Below are 19,359 nucleotides of genomic sequence, written 5' to 3' on the forward strand. Positions count from 1 at the left end.
GTGGTGCTGTTTCCCCAGAAGGGCATGTCGCCATGTCGCCCTGCCTGGCTGGTGGCACCGCGAGTGGCGGGCAGCGCCGCGCTGCAGCATCACTGCCAGAGCCCGGGCCCGCCGGGCATGGCCGAGCGGGAACTGGGATCGAACGGACGAAATCTGCATGGATCGACCAATGGTTCGCTCTGAAAAGAACAACTGGGCCTTTTCCAGTTTGTATCAAGTAATGGGTACATTGTAGGTGCTCTTGGAACATAACAGGCTTCTGTAGCGACACCGTACAGCGCGTGGAACAGGAAGCTGTGTCCGGGCTGCCGTGTGTGCAGCTGAAACCTCCAGCAGTCTCGCCGAAGCGCATTTCTGCGGGGCGAGCTTCCTGTTTCCTTACTTAACACTCATCAGTCACGATCAGCTTCGTGCACGGAACGAAAGCCTGTGGCCTTTGATGGAGGGCTGTAGCTAAATTTTAACTAACTTACAGTGGGAAACATTAATTACTGTTTGTAATTAATTCCACTGTTTGTGAAAACAATTAAACTGTGGGTGCCACAGCTGACGACTTACAGTTTTCTGGACTTGTGGAAACTTGCTCCTGTAGGAGCACAGGACCAGCTTTGTCCAGGCAGAGCGAGGCTGCTCAACCAGCAGGGATCCAGGAGCCACACTCAGCATCCAGAAAGGAGGGGCTCCTTTTAGAGTTGTGTCCCATTCCCACACCAAAAATAGTGGAAGCCCTGTCTTTTTTTCTTTCAAGTGCCTTTGTGCTCTAAGTTAGGGATTAAAATGTGTACCAGGGCTCGCTCTCCTCGTTAGTTCAGGGAACTGTGCCTCCCATAAGGAGCATGCTGTAATCATATGGTCAGTTCAGATAAGATCTCTTTTCCCATTGCTAGTGTTTGCAGTCGTGGAGTGGCTTTCCTTTGACCCCCTCCTTGTGCACCTGACCAAGTCAGACTTTGCCTCCTGTAATGGAATCAGTGCACACACCTGTAGAAACCAAGGTTAACTTGAAATAGTTTAGTATTTCCTTCTTTCCTTGAGGATGGCTGTCTGTTAACAATGCTTGGGAAATGATGGATCTCTTAATCCTTTCCAGTTTGGTAATGCTTATGGCAAGACCACAATTTGAACTACTGAACCTGTTCTCATTTTTATCATCTCAGGGCTACCTGTAAGAGATTTTGGCTTGTGTAGTTTTGCCTCCCATCTTTCAACTGCTGGAACTCTGCTACAGAGAAAAACTCTATACAGAGGAAAAATTGAAAACATCATCTATTTGTCAAGGAAATTTTAAAGTGCTGATTATCAGGCATAGAGCTGAAGTGGACAATTGAGCCCTTGCTGAGAAGTTACTTTTCAGGTTTGAGTGTGGCACCTGAGCAGCTGCACTTAGTATTCCCAACCTCTAGTGTTAGCTTCATGCAGCTCAGCATGCACACCACCTTCAAAAATGTTTTGAGGCGTGTATTCCAAGTATCTTGCTAGGTCTTTAGGGTTCTGGACATTGTTGCTGGGTTTTTTTTGGAATCAACCTAAATTCTTAAATACCTTGGGCCCCATTGATGTTTTAAGTATCTGCTGCATCTATGATCACATATTGATTTTAAAAAGAATAGAGACAGCTGAACTGGTACAAGCTCTCTAAGAACCTAATATTTTCTGTTCAAGATATTAATTGCAGGTTGTTTTATTATGGAGGCAATTATAAGCAGAGAATTGAACTGCTGAATTTTCTCCCAAATGGTAATAAAAGCAATTTCCATCTGCTAAAAATATTTTTTGAAATGACATGTTGTAAGTGTAGCCAGTAATGGCAAAACGAATACACGTAATGAATTGCTGCAAAATTTATTTATGAGAAATTTTGTAGTTCTGTCTAAAGCCCCAGAAATCCCTTGGAATACATCCCACATGTGAGAACAAAATAGAAATAAAAGTCAGCATCTTTATATGAAGATCACTTGGTGGACAAGGTACAATTATTTTATAGGATTTTTAAGAGCTTAGTTATTTGGGTTCTTTTAAAAATGGAGCCAAATTAAACGTTGTGCAGTTCTCAGAGGACAGGCTTGACACTGCTCAAACCCATGGTTTACTGAAGTCACATTTCTAAATCAGGAGTTTGCAGAAGACTTCTTAGTGTCCTAGCAGGAGCTACTCCTCTCTTTGCTTTAGCCAGAGAAGTTTGTCATGCAAGGTTTGATGAAATTCCTTTTTTTTTCCAACTAAAAAATGATCTGTTGAACTTCCCAGCTGCTGCTGCTGCTAACCACGGATTGAAGAGGTATTTACATTGCATCCCTTATTAGGATTATCTGTAACTTTAAGAATCATAAATTTATGGTATTTCTTGTTCTTCTGTGTTATTTAAGTGGAAACTGTAGTAAGTGAGTGTTTTGTTTTTTAACCTTTGCAGCCTTCTCCATGCTTGGAACAGCAGCTGGTCTTTATGTGATACCCTGGTGTAACCAATCCCTGCAATTGACCATCTTGATGTCAGTTATCGGAGGTTCCATGGGAATTCTGGACACAGGTAGGGCACCCTGTGCTCTGGCAGTTCTTTCAGCAAAAGAATTGGAAACTTTAGCATACCAAAACAGTTGCTGGTTTTTCTTGTGATGCATCTTGAATGAAAAGAGAGTCCTGGGCAAAGCCTTGGTGTTTGAGATTCTTACAGCTGCTGTTGGCAGAGCTGCCCACCTGCAGCTGGGAGTTCACAGCACCATGGTGCCCATCTCCCTGAATTAAGGGATGTTTTCCACCTTTGGCCAGCCATGCTTAGGTGGCTGGGAATACAAATTTGTTCTGTCCCCCCGATTCTATGTCTGTGGCTTGTGCATACTGCAAATGGCCTGGGCAAAAAAACCCCAAACCCAGCACTTTTGCTGGACAGCTGCTCAAACCCAGTTTCTTAGCAGAGGATTATTATTGGAGGAAGATGATCTCTGGGATCTTTTCCAGCCTAAATGATTCTGTGATCCTGAGATATGTTGGTGAAGTTGCAGAGCAAGTGTAGGTGTGGTCAGAAAGGTCAGTTGTGCTGGAGGTGTGAAAATGAACTCCCACAAAAGGAGTCCCTGGGCAGGCTTGGACAGGGTGGCTCAGGGAAGGCTGGCTTTAGCAGGCAGCTTGCATCAGGAGGCAAGGCCACAGCAGAGGGTTTGGGCACGCTTGGAGATGCCTGGGAAATGCTGGCACACTTGCACATGGAGATTAGGAAATGCCCAAAAGTGCATCAGTCAGCAGAGTGCTCTGGCATTGCTGCAGCACGTGGTGGTGAGGCAACAGCAGGCAGCCACTCCTGGCACCTCTCCAGCGATGTCCCAGCAGCGTGTGCTGGCTCTGCTGCCCTCCTGCAGGAGCCTGGGGAGGCTCTAACCAGCAAGGCACTACAGCAGCTGCTTGATCACCTTCAGGGCAGGGTTATTTCCAAGAAAGAGCTGACTCATGTGTTAGCTTAGCCATCCAAACAGCTCTGGAAGCATCCCAGCCAGGGCCTGGCTAGGGTGGCTTGGCTGGTTGGCAGCAAAGAGGAGCGATGGCTGCACATGTGAAGTGTCTGCCTGAATTCTGTGGGGCTTGAGGGAGCTCTGCTAAGATGTACAAAGAGCACGGCACAGGATCCAGTAGTGAAGAGATGGTTTTGCACAGCACAGGTCATGTTAAATAAACTGAGTGCAGAGCTGTATTTGCTGCCTCTGGTAAGATTGTTATACATGGCACTTGGTTTAAAAATTCTTTGGATGGGAAAATCTTGTCAGCCAATGGTAAAAATACCTTCAGTGGGTGTATTGCTTGGATCAGACCTCAGAGCCAGGGAGACTCCCCATGCTGAGCAGGAGTAGCAGAATAAACTCACAGCAAGGCAGTAAAGCAAAGCTGAATTGGTTTGGAAGAGTGCTGAGTGACAAGGGCTGCTGTACTGCAGCCCAGGAATTTGCTTACTGTTTTGTTTTCCTGCATTCTTCTGAGGGACTACAAAACACCTCTCTGAGATCTTATTTCCCACCGTTGTTGTTGATCTGATGGTGTTGTAGTTTGGTGTTTACAGCAGTACTGATGTAAACCCTTCTGTTTCTGGAAAGTCATTTGAACACGGTGGGGTGGTGGGCCCAGCCCATCAGTAGCAAGTGAATTGTTGTTTTTCCTGGGATGTTGTTTAATGAATTTTAAATGTTGTTTTTGTTCCTCTGATTCTTAGCATTGGGCATTGTTGCTTTTGATGCTTAGAGAAATAAGAAGCAGTTAAATTTCCCTTTTAAAAAAAGGCTGAAAAATGCTGCAAATTGTCAAGTAGGGTAATGAGAACCATAGAATCATAGGGTCCCTAAGTGGGAAAGTACCCTTAAGGTCATCAGGTCCAACCCTTAACCCAGCACTGCTGAGTCCAGACCTAAACCATGTCCCTAATGCCACATCCACACGTCTTTTAAATACCTCCAGGGATGGTGACTTAACTACTTTCCTGGGCAGCCTGTTCTAATGCTTAACAACTATTTCCCATGAAAAAATTTTTCCTAACACTCCATCTAAACCTCACCTGGCATAGTTATGTCTGTCCATTGCCGCTGGATTAAGCCACTGTGTGACTCTTTGTTTTGACTGCTCTGAATATCCTCCTAAAGCTCAAGTAATCACACGGATTTAAGGCAGAGTTTCAGTAAACTGCTGTTTTACACATTGTATTTGCTAAACCTGGCATTATTGTACATTGAATTAGCAATATTTGTTATGGTTTGTTTTGTTTTGTTGGTTTTCTGTTTTCTTTTAAACAATATCTAGTTTCAGAGTAAAATGAATGTTTTTCTCTCTGATCTGCAGGTGGCAATGTACTGGCACTGTACACCTGGGGATCAGAGGCAGGGCCACACTTGCAGGCTTTGCACTTCAGTTTTGCTGCTGGTGCATTTCTGGCTCCTATGGTGGCTCAAATGGACTTGGGGAGTTCTGAATCTGAGGAACTGGCACAGGCTGAAAAGACAAACGAGTCTGTCCTCACGTCTGGGCCGACAGCATCAGCTGCATCAACGACACCAGCACTGAACGACCATCCCAATAAGAACTTTTTGTGGTCCTATATTTTCATAGGGACCTATATTCTCTTAGTTTCCATCTTCTTTTTTGTTTTGTTTTCAAAGAGCGGCTCAGCTAAAGACAAATCAAAGGCTTCTGCACAGAAGGACAAGCTTGCCAAATACCACTGGCCTCTCGTTGGTCTCCTGTTCGTGTTCTTCTTGTTCTATGTGGGAGCTGAGGTCACTTATGGCTCCTATGTATACACTCATGCAATGGTCTTTGCTGAGATGAAGGAAAGTGAAGCAGCCGCCCTGAATTCCGTCTTCTGGGGCACGTTTGCCGTGTGCAGAGGCGCGGCGATATTCGGCGCTGCTTTCCTGTCCCCTGCCACCATGATTGTCATGAGCCTCCTGTGCTCTGCTGCCTCCTCCACGGCCCTGGCCTTCTTCTCCCACTTCCGGGCCGCGCTGTGGGCGGGCAGTGCCGTGTACGGAGCGTCCATGGCCACCATCTTCCCCAGCGGCATCGCCTGGATCGAGCAGTACACGGTGGTGGAAGGGAAAACGGCCTCTCTGTTCGTGGTGGGCGCGGCGCTGGGCGAGATGTGCATCCCCGTGGCGGTGGGCTACCTCCAAGGCAGGTTCCACCACGTCCCTGTCGTTATGTACGCTGCCTTTGTCACCTCCATGGTGACAGTGCTGCTCTTCCCTGTCATGCACAAACTGGCCAACTGGCCCCAGCAGCGTGACTCGCAAGAAGTGAGTGACAGGGAGACCCGCAAAACTCTGCTGTCGAACTCCAGGCTCACTGAGGATGAGGAGGAGGAGGAGCACGTGAGAGAGTGGAATGATGCAGACTTTGAGGTAGTGGAAATGAATGATGAGCTCAAAAACTCTCTGAGGGACACCTCCCACAGGATACCAGGGGACTCTCCAGCTGTCCAGCCCCATCTGGACAATGCACGGGGTGATCCTCCAGTGGTTGCTGATGGTTCCCCTGGGAGACAAAATGGGACTATTGACTGGGAGAAGAGCGAATAGAGTCAAAGCTGACTTTTTTTTTAAAAAATGGAAATGCAATTGAATTGTAGCTGTTGTCAAGTGGTTCGGGAATCTTTTCATAGTGGTGCAGAGCTCAGCATGTTCATTTTCCCAGTCCTTTCTCCTCTTTAATTTTCAGCCTGCAGGGGATATGTCTTGGAGTGGGAAGGTCCTCAGTGATGTGAAAAGGGGCAATATGATAAATGTTTGGCTATGCCAAAACTGTTAAAACGTAGAAGATGTTTTCTACATATGAGGCATGCATCCAAGGAAGAGATGCTGTAATAACTGGGAAAGAAGGGGACTGCTCAGACTATTCAGTTTTTTGAGGTGGGTGAAAGATGCAGGTCTGAGATGCTTTGTCACAAAATGGTTTCATGACAGAGGAGAGACATCTGTTACCAGTAATGCTGAACTTTCTCACCTTGTGAAGGAGGAATGTTTCTACTGTGTTTGAAAGTTGTGTGTGATCAAATCAGTTAAAAATTCTGGTGATGCCCAGCAGCTGTAAATTGAATAACCTTTTGGCTAACTATAGGAATTTTTGGTTCTGAGACAAAGAAAAAAATGGAAATTATTTCTTAGGAGTGAAACCATGCCTTTGGGTCACTTAAAAGCAGTTCATGAGAAAGGGCACAAAATGGGCCATTGTTTATCTGCTCAAATGCATAACTCCAACTACTAAGCAATGGCAACAAGTCTAAATAATTTAAAGTGTTTCTGATTTTAATTATGGCACTACCGCTGAAATCAACAAATGTACACAGAAGATGATAAAATGATCATGTAATCTTTGAATGGTTGGAGTTGGAAGGGACCTTTAAATATCATCCAGTTCCAACCTGCTGCCATGGCAGGGACACCTTCCACTGTACCAGGTTGCTTAGAACTCTATCCAGACTGGCCTTGAAAACTTCCAGGGCTGGGGCATCCACAATTTCTCAGGGCAACCTGTTTCAGAGCCTCACCACCCTCACAGGAAAGTTTTTTTCCCTAATACCTAATCTAAACCTACTTTCTTTCAGTTTGAAGCCATTCCCCCTTGTTCTATCACTACATGCTCTTGTAAATAGTCCCACTCCACCTTTCTTGCTGGCTCTCTTCAGGTGAAAGAGATTGCTTAATATATGGTATTTTTAAGCCAGTTGTTAAAGGTTATCACAACTTTTCTGGTTTCCTGTCCCAAGACTTAACAGGGTAATCTGTTAAAATGGAGATTTGAGGAGAGGGAATTATCAATGAGACAATCCTTTCCAGTATGACTACTTGCCCCTGGCCAGCTGGCTTGGTGACATTTGGGTTTTTTCTCTGGGGAACAACATGGAGATGGACTCTCCCCAGTGGAGAAGCAGTGGTTTGTATGTGAAGATTAATTGCTGCTAAGCAGGAAACCCTGGGCAGGTGCAGCCATGCCAGGGAGCCCTCCCGGTAAGAGGAAAAAAGTACAGTAAATGGCAAAATCTGTCTCTGAACAGTAATCTTGCCATTTGTCAGCTTGGAACTCCAAATCAGTTAAGTATTTTTTTAAGTCTGTGTGATAAGAATGTACTCTTGTTTGGGGTTTTTACTTTGCACTTTTATTAGTATTTTTCTTGCTAAGAGGTTTCATTTAGTAACAAAAGGGCTTCAGGTGTAACAGAATGTTAGATGTTCCTGGATTTCCAGGTCTGTTTTTGTTCCCTCTCTTGTCCTTCAAGTATGCAACCTAGGCTTGAATGGCTTTTTCTTTCTTCTGAGAAGTTAATAAGAAGCCAGAATCAACTTGTAGTGGAAGATTTTTTGTCAATAGCTTGGCATGTTGCAGAGCCTCCCTCTCTTTCTGCTGCTGGCACTTAAATGCCACTGTGGTTTTGATGGATTCCTTCTGTGGCATCTTTTTCCAGTGCAATGCATGTACCTGCACTTTAGAATGCAGCCTTGGTACACTTGTGGCACGAGGGTTCTGTTTGCTTCCAGGGATGGTCAGTGCCAGCCCCAGCCCTGGCCGGGGCACAGGTGACAGGAGTGAGTCTCTGTGGCCCTGAGTGCTTCGCTGGTGTGACATGGAAGCAAACAGTGTGGCAGGCAGAGAGAGGGATGGAGTGAGGGCACCTGGAGCCTGCATTTCACTGTTTTTCCTCTTCCCGTTTTCCCTCCTGCACGCTGTTCTGTGTGTGTGGGAAGTAGAGGGTGTCAGCTGACTGTGAGGAGAAATCTCACTGGTGGAGGGGCAGGGAGAAGGTGCAGGACACCTAAACACAATGAAAGATACACAATGAAAGATGCAGAAACTGTTGAAAGATACAGTGAAAATGAAAGATACAGAATGATAGATACAGAAACTCCCTGCTGGACCTGCCATCCCCCTGTGTTGACATCGCTATAAAAAAGTTTCCCCATACATGAGATCATGGTGCCAGAAGAAAATTACTTAAGGAAAGATACTGAGCAACCAGGAAAATTCTAAATTCCCCCAATTTATATGCTACGTGTTGATGAAATTCCAGATTGGAATGTCCTACACGTAAGACTGTTCTCAGGGATAGTTTACATGGATAGTTTACTTTATATCATTTGCATAATCAAGTACTACAAAACCCCAGAAAATGAAATCAAAGCTGCATTGGGAAATACGCTGTAATCTCTTAGAAGCTTATCTACTGCATATATACAGACACTTATTTGTGTTTCTGACCAGCATCGTCCCAGCAAACGTAAAAATATTGCACAAAAGTTTCTTCTTTTTTTCCTGCCTGTATTAACTCCTGTGAGAGTAATTTCAATTCATCCCCATTTCTTCCTTTATAATCAGGAGGCCTGTGTAGTAGGAATGGAGCAACAGGCTGGAAAGCCAAAGTAAGAGCAGCCATTTCCCACAAATAAAGGATCCAAAAAGCAGTGGCTGTAAGACAGTGGAAGCTGAAGAATTATCTGTGTAGAATCACTCCACTGATGTGTGGAGACCTGCCTAAATTTAGAGTCATCTTAATGAGGACTTGGAGCCTTCAGTGTCTTAGTTCTGGTCTTAAACTTGAACAGGGATAGACAGACAGAAAGCGTTCTCCTTATCCCCTAACCAGCCTGCTTTTAACAGCAGGGGCTGCCCTTGACTGAAAATGAAATGCTTGAAGCAATTTAAGTTTAAAACAAGATCTAGGACATTTCCAAGGAGGAGTCCAGCTCGTACCAATTCTAGGCAGCCGTGATGGCCAAGGCTTAGCTCCCTGCTCTTGGATTTTGGTGTTCCTCAAGGCTTGTTTTCAGACAATGAATATTAGTTTTCTCATGTTTAAATTTCCTTTCACAGTAAATTGCTTCCTAGTATCAACTGCTGAAGTGAGGATCTATTTACAATGCAGATCTATTTTAAGTTACAGGTCCTCCAGAAAGCTCAAGTACTTACATGTTGGGGGTTGAAACTACTTGGAGTTACTGTATTACATTACTACTGCCCTGCTTATGCTAGAAAAGCCATTCCTCTGTTGAGGACAAGAGCTTTAATCCATGAATTAGATACCTGAATTTGGTAAGAATCCTATTTTTGTCCACAAACCCAGGAATAGTTTGAAGATGAGTGCTCTGCTCCAGTGTGAAAGGTAACCTCTTGCAGCTAAGTGTCATTTAATACTTTATTTATCCCGAGGCACTGCCAAGTGCTGGACTGTACTACAAACACTCACTCCTGGCATTTGCACTTTAATTCTGTACTTGACCAATGCTTGAATGCAAGACCAGGCAAAGTTTTCTGCCTTGATGTTTTGTTTTTTTTAGAGTTACTTTGCATAAAAGCGCATCACAATCTGTGGATTTTCTATTATATCTGTAAGAGTTTTTATTCTGCTTGGTGTGGGTTTTACTGTGTAATGTGACATTTAACAGACTGACTGGTGTCTTGACTGTAATAAATTCTTATCTGGAGAAGGCACTCAGGTTCCCTGATGTAAATAAAGTTTTCTTCTATTTTTCAAACGTTCTCTGGACTTTTAAATTTAAAACTTGGTTCTTTTCTGACTAATGGAAAACTGGAAATGTTTCTCTTCTGGTTTGGGGAAGGCCTCTAAGAATTTCTACTGATGTTTTAGATCTCGAAGTTTAAGCTGGATTCTTAACTTTGATTTGAGCAGTCTTGTTTTTACATTACTGTGTGTGTCAGAGAAGAAAACAAATTGAGGGTAAATATTAAAAAAACCCGTATCATTTTTTACCATATCATTTTATTCAACTTTAATATGGTTTCCATTATTAACTTCTAAAACAAAATGATTTCCAGTTTAGAAAACAATGCACTGACCACATAATTCCTTTTCCATTTTATACAGTTATACAAATATTCTAAATACACATTTTGTCAAGATGGTGGCAAATAAGATTTAACTGTACAGTACGTAAGGAAAGAAAATATTTTAAGCATATTTAGAAGCAATAGAAATGTCTATACAAAACAAGCAAAAATGGAATAAAATTTTATATTTAAAGTATTGCAACAGTCCCACAGGTTTGTAACAAAAATGTCTTTGCACAGTTCCTCACAATGCCCCATTAATAGCTAAAGCAAGACAGCAATTTTTAGAAAATAATGTTTCAAAATGCTACACATGGTACTACTGCTTGCACAGTCTGATCAAAATAACAATCTACTTGGAATCAAGCAAAACTTAGGAGGAGATATACCAACCAACTTTAAAATTATCTGTATAAAAGTCATTGCACATTATTTTACTCAGTTGTTTGAAAAGTAAAAAAGTGTATTTACAAAATATTTCGCAGACAAAATTATAAAGTGAATGAAGAATATATAAGTAACACGTCTTGATACTGACAGTTCAAGAACACACACGAATGGATTTATCATTTCAAGAGGTTTTCAGTGCTCCTTCCTCCAGGAAGTAAACTTGACTTCTACTTTGAAATGGATTTACAAGATGTTACACAGAGCTATTTCAACATCAGCATTATAAAACAGTATGTTAGAAACATGAAAGGAAGAAGAAATTTTTACATCTTAAAAAGTGAGCTATTCATAGATCAACAAATGGGTTTTTTTTCAATTTAGTTATGGTAAGCGTTCATTATTCTTCAGACAATAAACCCAACAGTTAAAATGGAAATCCTGGACTAGGTGAGAACTGAAAAAGCACCATGCACAATAGTCTTAGTGTGGTAAACACTGAAGGAAAAAAAAATAGCACCTGGAATCCTGTAACACAGATCATTTAAAACTGGTCAAGCAGCTGGCGGAGATAGGGTGCCTTTGACAGTTCTCTGCTCACTCTGGAGAGCTTGAAAAGCACGGGGCAGTTGAGGGAGACACACTGGATGTGCCGGTCGAAGCAGCCCGTGCAGTTCTTGCATATCTGTATTACATAAGAAAAAGCAAAAATTATTTTAAACAACACAAGCGAGGCATAAACCACTAGGGACTACTAAATCCACAAGCCTGTATTAGCAGAACAGGCACAGCCCTCTGCACAGAGCTTCTCCCCAGCATGGAGGGCCCCACAGCAGCTCCATTCTCTGCTTCAGCCTCTTGGGCTGCTGCCAGACAGCTCATTTGGCTGCTGGTGGGGGCTGGCAGCATCACCCACTGAACTGGGCAGAGAGCAACAGCACAACTCCACAGCTTGGGTTTCAATCCTGCTAATTAAGTCCTACTTGTGCATGTGGTGGCACTTGAAAAAACAAGGTAAATAAGTTGACTGGGTTTAAGCAGGGCAGTGTGTTCTATTTGTGATAAATTACTCTCTATGAAAGTCTCACAGTGAAAAAAGAAAGAACTCTTGTCCTGCAGTTATTCTCTGCAGAGAAAAGGGACTTTAAATAAATTACTCATTTCAGGATAAGCTTTAATTAGAGTTTTACCTAGTCAGAGTCAATCAATTCCAACACCAAAATACACAGGCCACAGAAGCTGCACTGCTGTTCTTGATCAAGGAATTACTTGTTAGTGCTGCTTGAAAGTACTTTTAATGTGAGATACCTGATGGAATAAAATAGCAGCAGGTAGTTTTTCCAAAGGTAGACACCTTTAGGAAACTAAAGGCCCTTGCTCTGCTCGTATTTTTAACCTTTGCAGCATTTGCCACCTCCAACAGTTTTTCTAAAACCTTAGAAAGTTGCTTCCAACTACACCTGTCTTTTGTAACATTAAAATGTTACACAGTTTATTCTATCACTTGCGTAGCCTGATCAACAAACCCAAATTGTATTCCTTTGCCTTTAAAACTAGTTCTTCTCCTTCTTTCCACCTTCCACACTGATGCCAGGCCAGCATCAGCACCAAATCCCTGCAGACTGACAATGGCTGGAGAGGGGCAGCCCCTCCTGGCCAAGTCCCACAGGTGGCACCTTAGAGGGTACCAATCCTGTGACCAGAAGGAACACGATTTAAACAACTGGTTCCAGGTTTGTCCTCAGAACTACATCTATTCTAGTTCTCTGAAAAAGGCTGTGGCTGGTTTAAGTGCAAGGGACCAAATTAAATGGTACTTGAGACAAGTCCTAAGTTCAGTTTGTGTTGAGGGGAGAAGTCTATGGTTTTAACCTAGAGCACGTAATTTTTGAGTGCATTTTAAAATAATGTACAGCTCAGTGTTATATCAGTTTTCTGCTGGCTCCAGCATGTTTATAATCTCAAAGGGCTAAAAATTTAAGCTGTGAAGGATATATGAGCCTTCACATTAAAATAAGACAGATGCTCTTACAGAGACACCAAACACTGACTGGGGCAGGATCCCAGGCCTTGCTGAGCTGTTGTGTGTTGCAGGGACAAGAGAATGTTCTAATCAAACTCATGGATCCTTCTGTGGGGCTGGACCAGCCTGCCAAGTTCTGCTTTATTTCAGAACAAGAGCAATGCAAGAGTTCAAAGTACTGCAGGAAAACAGCAGAACATGCAATTCCTCATTTCTGCCATTCACAGTGCAGATAAGGGCAAATATTACAAAACAGAGCACGAAGTCCACACCTTAGTAATGAAATATTTATATAGTGAATTGCAACCCCATGAGAACCTATCAAATCAATGCTTAGATTTAGGAACATTTATATCCCTGACATTCAGACAAGTCTTTAAAATGGTTCACATGCTACTGCTAAAAATAAATGTTCACTAAAATATTTATTAATTATAAAATATGACAGTATGAAAATTAGGTGAAGGTATGCATATGTTTCCACAAGGGGAGGCATTGTGCTTTGCTGTAATATATTCATGAGCACAGTCAGCTACCCTCTTAATTGACTTCTAGCTCAAGGGGAAAAAACAGCTTGGAAAATTCCTATTCAGAGGAAAGGTAACAAGAAAATCCCCAAGCTAAACCACATCCATGTTTTACATATAAATAAATAAATTTTCTGACCCAAACATTTTTGTTTCTAGAACATCATCTGTTATTTTAATGCAAAAAAGAGTGAATCTTTTACACTCTTACAGCTCTCTGTCATTATAAAAAGGGACCTATGAACCATACAAGGTACTCTTAAAAATCAGAAGAAAATGAGAAAAGCATCTTCTGTTCTGATCCCTTCCTTTGCCTTAGCTTTCCACAAAGCCTAGGAGAGTAACAGCTGCTCTGCTGCCTTCAACAGCAATGGGTAAAGCAAACAATCTGCAGCACATTTAAACCTGGACCGTTTCTTTCGGAGTATTCAGTAACGCACTGCTTTGAAATCTCAGCCCCTGTCTTTTGCTGACAGACATCTGACAATGCTTTAATCGTACCTGGACCAGCTGCTCTTGTTTACGCTCCAACTCTCGGATTTCTTGGTTGAGAATCACTACCACATGCTGGGGCTGGCTTCTGCATTTATTACAGATCCCATACTGGGTCAGTTCATCACACACAGGACAGTGTAAGGTCGTGAAATACTGGGAGATGGTGCCTTTGCGTCCCTCTAGCTCAGTGTGGGCAGCTGAGGCAGCCTTCTGAATCTGTCAAGAAAAATAATTAAGAGGTAATGAACTTCCAAGAGAGCAGCTTAGAGCAGCTTGCCTTATTCATAGATTACACAGTTGTTGGGTTTTTTTTCCAAAGGAGTAAGAAAGTGCAAGATGGCCTGCAGGGCCTGGGTTCATACACAAATTATGAACATGGATCACAGCACTCTGAAGAGTGCAGCACTGGCCCTGAAGAGATACACTGAACAGAGCCCTCCCCAACACCTATTTCACAGGGAATCTGTAACCAGAAAAGTCCTTGGTCACACACATGCTTAACTCCTGATCTCACCTCAAACTCTGCCTCCTGCAGCTGCTCCGTTTTTGGGTACTGGTCTGATTCGCATCTAAATGTGCCCTGGCTGCAGCTCCAGTGGCTGTTTTCTGGATGCTACCTGCCCTGGAGTGTCTGTGCCAGGCAGTCCTGAGCACAGCTCTGCCTGGTGCTTTGTAGCTCATGCTCTGATTTCCTTGGACAGGGCTCCACCACTGGCCCATCTCCCTGGGAAGTTTGTCCTCTGCACTTACTCCTGCTGCTGCTGCATGACTTTTGCTTTGTGCTATCCTTCACTCTCCTGCTGCTCTGCTCCCTGTGACTTCCTTGCTGCTCCTTGGCCTTGCAGAAAGCCAGGGCTCTTTTTATCTTTTTAGAACAGCTTGTTGGAGATACTTAAGGTGACTGCCACGGTGCCATTGGAAAGGTAAAGAAAAGAAGAAGAATGGAAGTCAATCAAGGCTGTATTGGGAAATACAGCTATACTGCTATATTGCAGTGGGAACATGATGTATTACTAGGCTGCTGAAGTCTGTTCTGAGCAGAGTAACCGAACTACACAGACACACTGTCTTTCACCATCCCTTTTTGTCAGGGGAATCACAAACTAAAATCCAGCTATCTAATGCTTCTTTTCCTGCATCTCAATGACTTCTTTAACTTTTAGGGAAGTCATGTTTGGGTATTATTGGCTTTACATTTCTGGTGATAAAATTTTTCAAATGTTCCTGCTGCTGGGGCATGCCACCCTTTTTATACAGACAAGAGATGTCAAAACATTTTGGAAAAACAGGAGTTCCAACATCTAATATAGAGAGATTTAAAAAGTGGTATGGCTAAACAGACGCACATACACATACTGCTAAAAATACAGAGTTATGGCAAAACATTCTCTTAAACTACAGAAGGGATCAGGAAACAGAGGATGACTGTGATCAGCTCAGCAAAGAAGGGTTGAAAAAACTGATTTACTATGTGAAAAAAACCCCACACGGAAGATCTCAGGACTGCATATTTGAGCATCAAACACTTCTTCACAAAATAACCTTTGCTGTTGCCTCCTATCAACCTGATTCCACTGCAAGTAACAGCAAGGCCAAACACTGCTGCCAGATGCACTGCACTTGCTAACTCCTGTCAGAAAACACTCACCCGGGGCAGCTCGTGGTACCAGCTGAAGACGTCTATGCCAATGAGCGAGAAGACCCTGGCCAGGGGGGGCAGGATCTGCTTGGTGATGTAGTAGGTGGCGTTGAGCCTCAGGCTGGGGTCCTGCAGCAGCTCCAGGGGCCGCCGGACGAGCTGGATCAGGGGCAGGCCGGGCATGCCGTACACGATGACGTAGGGCACGCGCTCCCCCACGCGCGGCTCCGAGCGACGGTCGTAGGCAAGCATTCTCCTGCCAAAACACAGCCTTGAGAATGCATCCAGAGGCACACTCATAGTTACTTCATTTGCCTGTAAGCCTCCCCATCTGACCAGATTAGTTGCTCTCCACATGACTGAAGTCAGTGCCTATTATGAAGCACAGGACCAAAATGTTTCATTTTTAATTTGTCTTGTGATCGGACCTAAATTGTAGAACCTGGGGCACAAACCCTAAAGACATGGTCTGTTTTAGGTCACTTGGATTTGCATGTAGGCTGTTTTCTATCTACCACTTCCTTAAGAAATATTTTAGTAAGAACAGCCAGGGTACTAAAAAGAGCTCAAGTACAATTTGCTTTCTGGTCAAATTCTGGTTCTTTGCTTTCTGAGATAGCTTGCTCAGTAGAATGATACCTGCTTCAAACTGAATTATCCTTCACTCAGAAAGCAAAGGACAATTCAATTTGAAGTAGATATCAGTTTTGGACTTTGATGTTGTTTTATTACAGAAGCATAGCTTAACTGGAAGACCTTTTGTATTAAGCAAGGCGGCAAAATGTTTCAGCTTACATTATCTACTTTTCTCTTACTGATCAAGGATATCAACAGGATGAAATATTAACTTTAGGTAAGGTACTTTATTTAAAATGAAAAACTATGCCTGGTAATGTATTTCACAGCACTAAGAGACATCACTGTCACAATCTGTAACATATTTAATAACTGGGAGTGATGAATAATCTAGGAGAGTCCAGCCCTTGTACAAAACCCAAGCTGTTAAGTAACAGAAGTGAACACGCTATCACAGTGTCCTGACAAGACTTTCCTCTTGCACATGTGGCTCTTTCCAGGACCATCTCTTTTCACACACAGAAGAAATTTAGGGACAATTGCTTCAACAGTATTTGAAAAAGACATCTGACTGCTACCTGTACCTTGACAGTATAAAGGTCAAGACAAAAAAACCTACGAGCTCCTACTCATAACCTGTCAGCACAAAGGTCAAGGTAAGAAATATCTGTGATTAGCACTTCTTGATCTCATTACCTGGTGATTTCCAGAGCAGGTACACAGGCTCCAGGTTTGTATGCTGAGCTCCCTCTGTACTCTTTTGCAAAGATGAAGTCCTGCATGCTGGCTTTTCCTTCCAGTAACTTCATGCATTGATTCTGAACATACTGCTTGATCTGACTGATGTCCCGTGTTTCAAATAGCAGCTTGATAGAACACTCAAGTATCTTTACAACCAAAAGAGAAAGGTGAGAAAAACATGTATGTTTGAATAAAAAAGAATTAGTTGCAATTAATTCAGTAAATTATATGGAAATACAAAGCCAGTGCTTAGAAAAACTACCAGTGGTGAACTAGGATATTGATAGGTTGCAATGCCTTCCACTCAAAGACATTCATAAACACATTACTGGACAACTTTTTCCTCAGTTTGCCACATCTTTCATAACATCATCCATACTCCAGCACTAAGATTTTTTCAACAATTATAGAAGTTTCCAAAGTATGAGAGAAGATGTTTTACCCTGCCATCTAAAATATTTTGCCATGACTTTACCCTTCTATGTTATTATCTTTTTTACTGGCATAAATTTCTTTTAATTTGGCTAAGGACACGATATCCTAATTTCTTTTTAACCTCTCAATACACAGCTTAAAATAAACAGGCAAAAAAAGGTATTTTAAGGGAATGCTTAGCTGAACTAGAATTATGTAAGTGAGCTATTTGGAAGACAGATCAGTGTGTCTCACTCATCTGGCAGTAATACATCCAGCTGAAGTGAACTGGATCAAGAATGGTCTTTGAGAGGGCTCACATGGGCCAAGGGCTTTTTATGGGATGAAATATAATCTGTAACATAGAAATCCTTCTAATGCTGTAAAAGATCTTCAATTTATCTTTCAAATAGCTCACACAAGAAAAACAGAGATTAAGACAACTCAAAGGACTAGAAACTTTGAGAAAGGATAAATAAATAATGAAATTACAGAAGATTGTAATTTCATTCAGGAAGAAATCTATGAATAGTTTACCTTGGAAACAGCAGGACAGGAGTCCCTTCGGACTGTCTCTATGCCTTTTGCATCAAATACTGGGTCCTTCTGGTCCAGTGTTTCATACATGTAACCCACATACCTCTTCTTAGTTTGCAGGACACATGGCAAGTAGACCTGGAATGTTTAGAAAGAAGACGGCCCAGTCTGCAATGTGTTTGGAACATAGAGGGTTTCCTAAGGAATACTGTGCTTTGTTGGTTTGTTTGTTTGTTTTTTTGTTAAACCATTACAACTGATAAAATAGATCAAAGGACTCTTAAAGGATGACTGAGGAAGTTGGGATTCTGTGGTGTTCCATTCTTAAATCACTTTATATTTCATTTAGCTGAAGCTCAGGTGGAAAGTGACACACAGTATACATTGTTGCAAGTACCTTTACTTTTCTAGATTGCACCTGTCACCATTTCTAATGTAACTCTATTATCTTTCTTTCTTATAAAGACAATTTCATTTTAAACATCAGAGAAGAAAATGTTCCCAGCACAAGTAGTGGCTTAGAACTTTCTGTTTTCAGACTTAAGAAGATGCCAAAAATCTGCTAGTATCTCCATTTCAAGCAAATATGATTTTTAAATGCCTGTGCTTGGAGAACAGTTTTCTCAGGAACGGATTTTTAGGGTCATGGTCTCTTTTGTTTGTTTTCTCCAACCTCTTACTTGATTCTTGATTGTGGTAAGCATTCCTTGAATACTTTAAAATGAAAGAATGGAGAACAACTTCTTCTTTGTAGTGTTACTTGGATAACACCACATCTTCCTGACTCTCATGGAAGAGGGAGCAGTGAGTTTAGGTTGCCTGAAGCTTACAAATTTTGATTGACCTTGTTGAGTCAGGTATGTACTTTGAAAATATCCAGACCACCTGAACTAATGCTAACTGACCTGAACATCTTGCTAATGACTTTACAGTGACAAACTTCCGGGAAAATCAGTAACATATTGCCTTACTCTCTTCTAAAAGATTTGTTGTGGTTATTATTTCTTCCAGAAGCCTCATGAATAGATTTTAATGACTTTTCATTTTACAGGTGTATATATCATGTGGACATATGCTGAAGTGACTGTGCTAAGGCTGGCTGAAAAATAAATATCAGGTTTGTAATTAATGCACTGGAACTGGGGATGGTGAACATTTCCTCTGCTAAGCCGCACGCATTGATTCAATTGCAGGTATACAATACCAAACTGAGGGAGATATTTCCAAAAACTGATGAGACAGGAATTCAAACTGCCTGATGCTGCTGGCACAACAAGCCACTGGTACAAAATTAGGAACATTTCTCTTTATTCACACTACAGTGTTCCTCTGAAAAGGTCCCTGAGGCATTAAGGAGCTTGCAATATATTTGCAGAAACAGCACATGACTTGTTTATCCTTATGTACATTAGGGTTCAGAAAAATATTTTATCTTCAACTTTTTTGGGGCTTTTTTTTGTTTGGTTTTTATTTCCTTGTTGTTGTTTTGATAACACCTAACACATTTCAAGCAAAATATTTTCCTTTTACCTTTTCAAATTTCAGTTTAACAGGCTTGGGATTTGTTGCTGTTACAGCTTCAGCAATTTCTTGACCAATCTTAAAGGACTGCTCCTTTGTGGCTCCTTTCAAGAGTACAAACATGCTACAAGAAATCAGACACAGGAAGTGAATGCAAATCTATTCAACATAATTCCTGGAAACCATAT

General features: G+C 42.2%; 2 protein-coding genes across 2 annotated transcripts in view; one reads left to right on the forward strand and one right to left on the reverse strand.

The window, feature by feature from the left end:
* Window positions 1-24: 24 nt before the first annotated feature.
* On the forward strand, window positions 25-9,998 carry MFSD4B (major facilitator superfamily domain containing 4B). The gene is made up of 4 exons (XM_031066720.1): window positions 25-172; window positions 256-372; window positions 2,411-2,527; window positions 4,816-9,998. The coding sequence occupies exons 1-4, from the start codon at window positions 25-27 to the stop codon at window positions 6,048-6,050; spliced, it is 1,617 nt and encodes a 538-aa protein (XP_030922580.1). The 3' UTR covers window positions 6,051-9,998.
* A 225-nt stretch (window positions 9,999-10,223) lies between these two features.
* REV3L (REV3 like, DNA directed polymerase zeta catalytic subunit) overlaps window positions 10,224-19,359 on the reverse strand; it is a 70,548-nt gene continuing 61,412 nt past the window's right edge. The window contains exons 26-31 of the mRNA XM_031066680.1: window positions 19,181-19,295; window positions 17,651-17,788; window positions 16,655-16,845; window positions 15,392-15,638; window positions 13,750-13,959; window positions 10,224-11,383 (exon numbers count right to left, since the gene is read on the reverse strand). Of these exons, the coding sequence (XP_030922540.1) occupies window positions 11,243-11,383; window positions 13,750-13,959; window positions 15,392-15,638; window positions 16,655-16,845; window positions 17,651-17,788; window positions 19,181-19,295 (1,042 nt within the window). The 3' untranslated portion in view covers window positions 10,224-11,242. The remainder of the gene's footprint in view (window positions 11,384-13,749; window positions 13,960-15,391; window positions 15,639-16,654; window positions 16,846-17,650; window positions 17,789-19,180; window positions 19,296-19,359) is intronic.

This window comes from Geospiza fortis, unplaced genomic scaffold (genome assembly GCF_000277835.1).
Source record: "Geospiza fortis unplaced genomic scaffold, GeoFor_1.0 scaffold98, whole genome shotgun sequence".
Taxonomy (NCBI): Eukaryota; Metazoa; Chordata; class Aves; order Passeriformes; family Thraupidae; genus Geospiza; species Geospiza fortis.

What these genes read in the sequence shown, in the direction of transcription:
- MFSD4B (XM_031066720.1), top strand. Translation starts at nt 25, where the DNA reads ATGTCGCCATGTCGCCCTGCCTGGCTGGTGGCACCGCGAGTGGCGGGC. An exon ending in TCTGCATGGATCGACCAATG is followed by an intron (nt 173 to 255) that starts GTTCGCTCTGAA and finishes GGAACATAACAG; the next exon opens with GCTTCTGTAGCGACACCGTA. An exon ending in TTCTGCGGGGCGAGCTTCCT is followed by an intron (nt 373 to 2,410) that starts GTTTCCTTACTT and finishes TAACCTTTGCAG; the next exon opens with CCTTCTCCATGCTTGGAACA.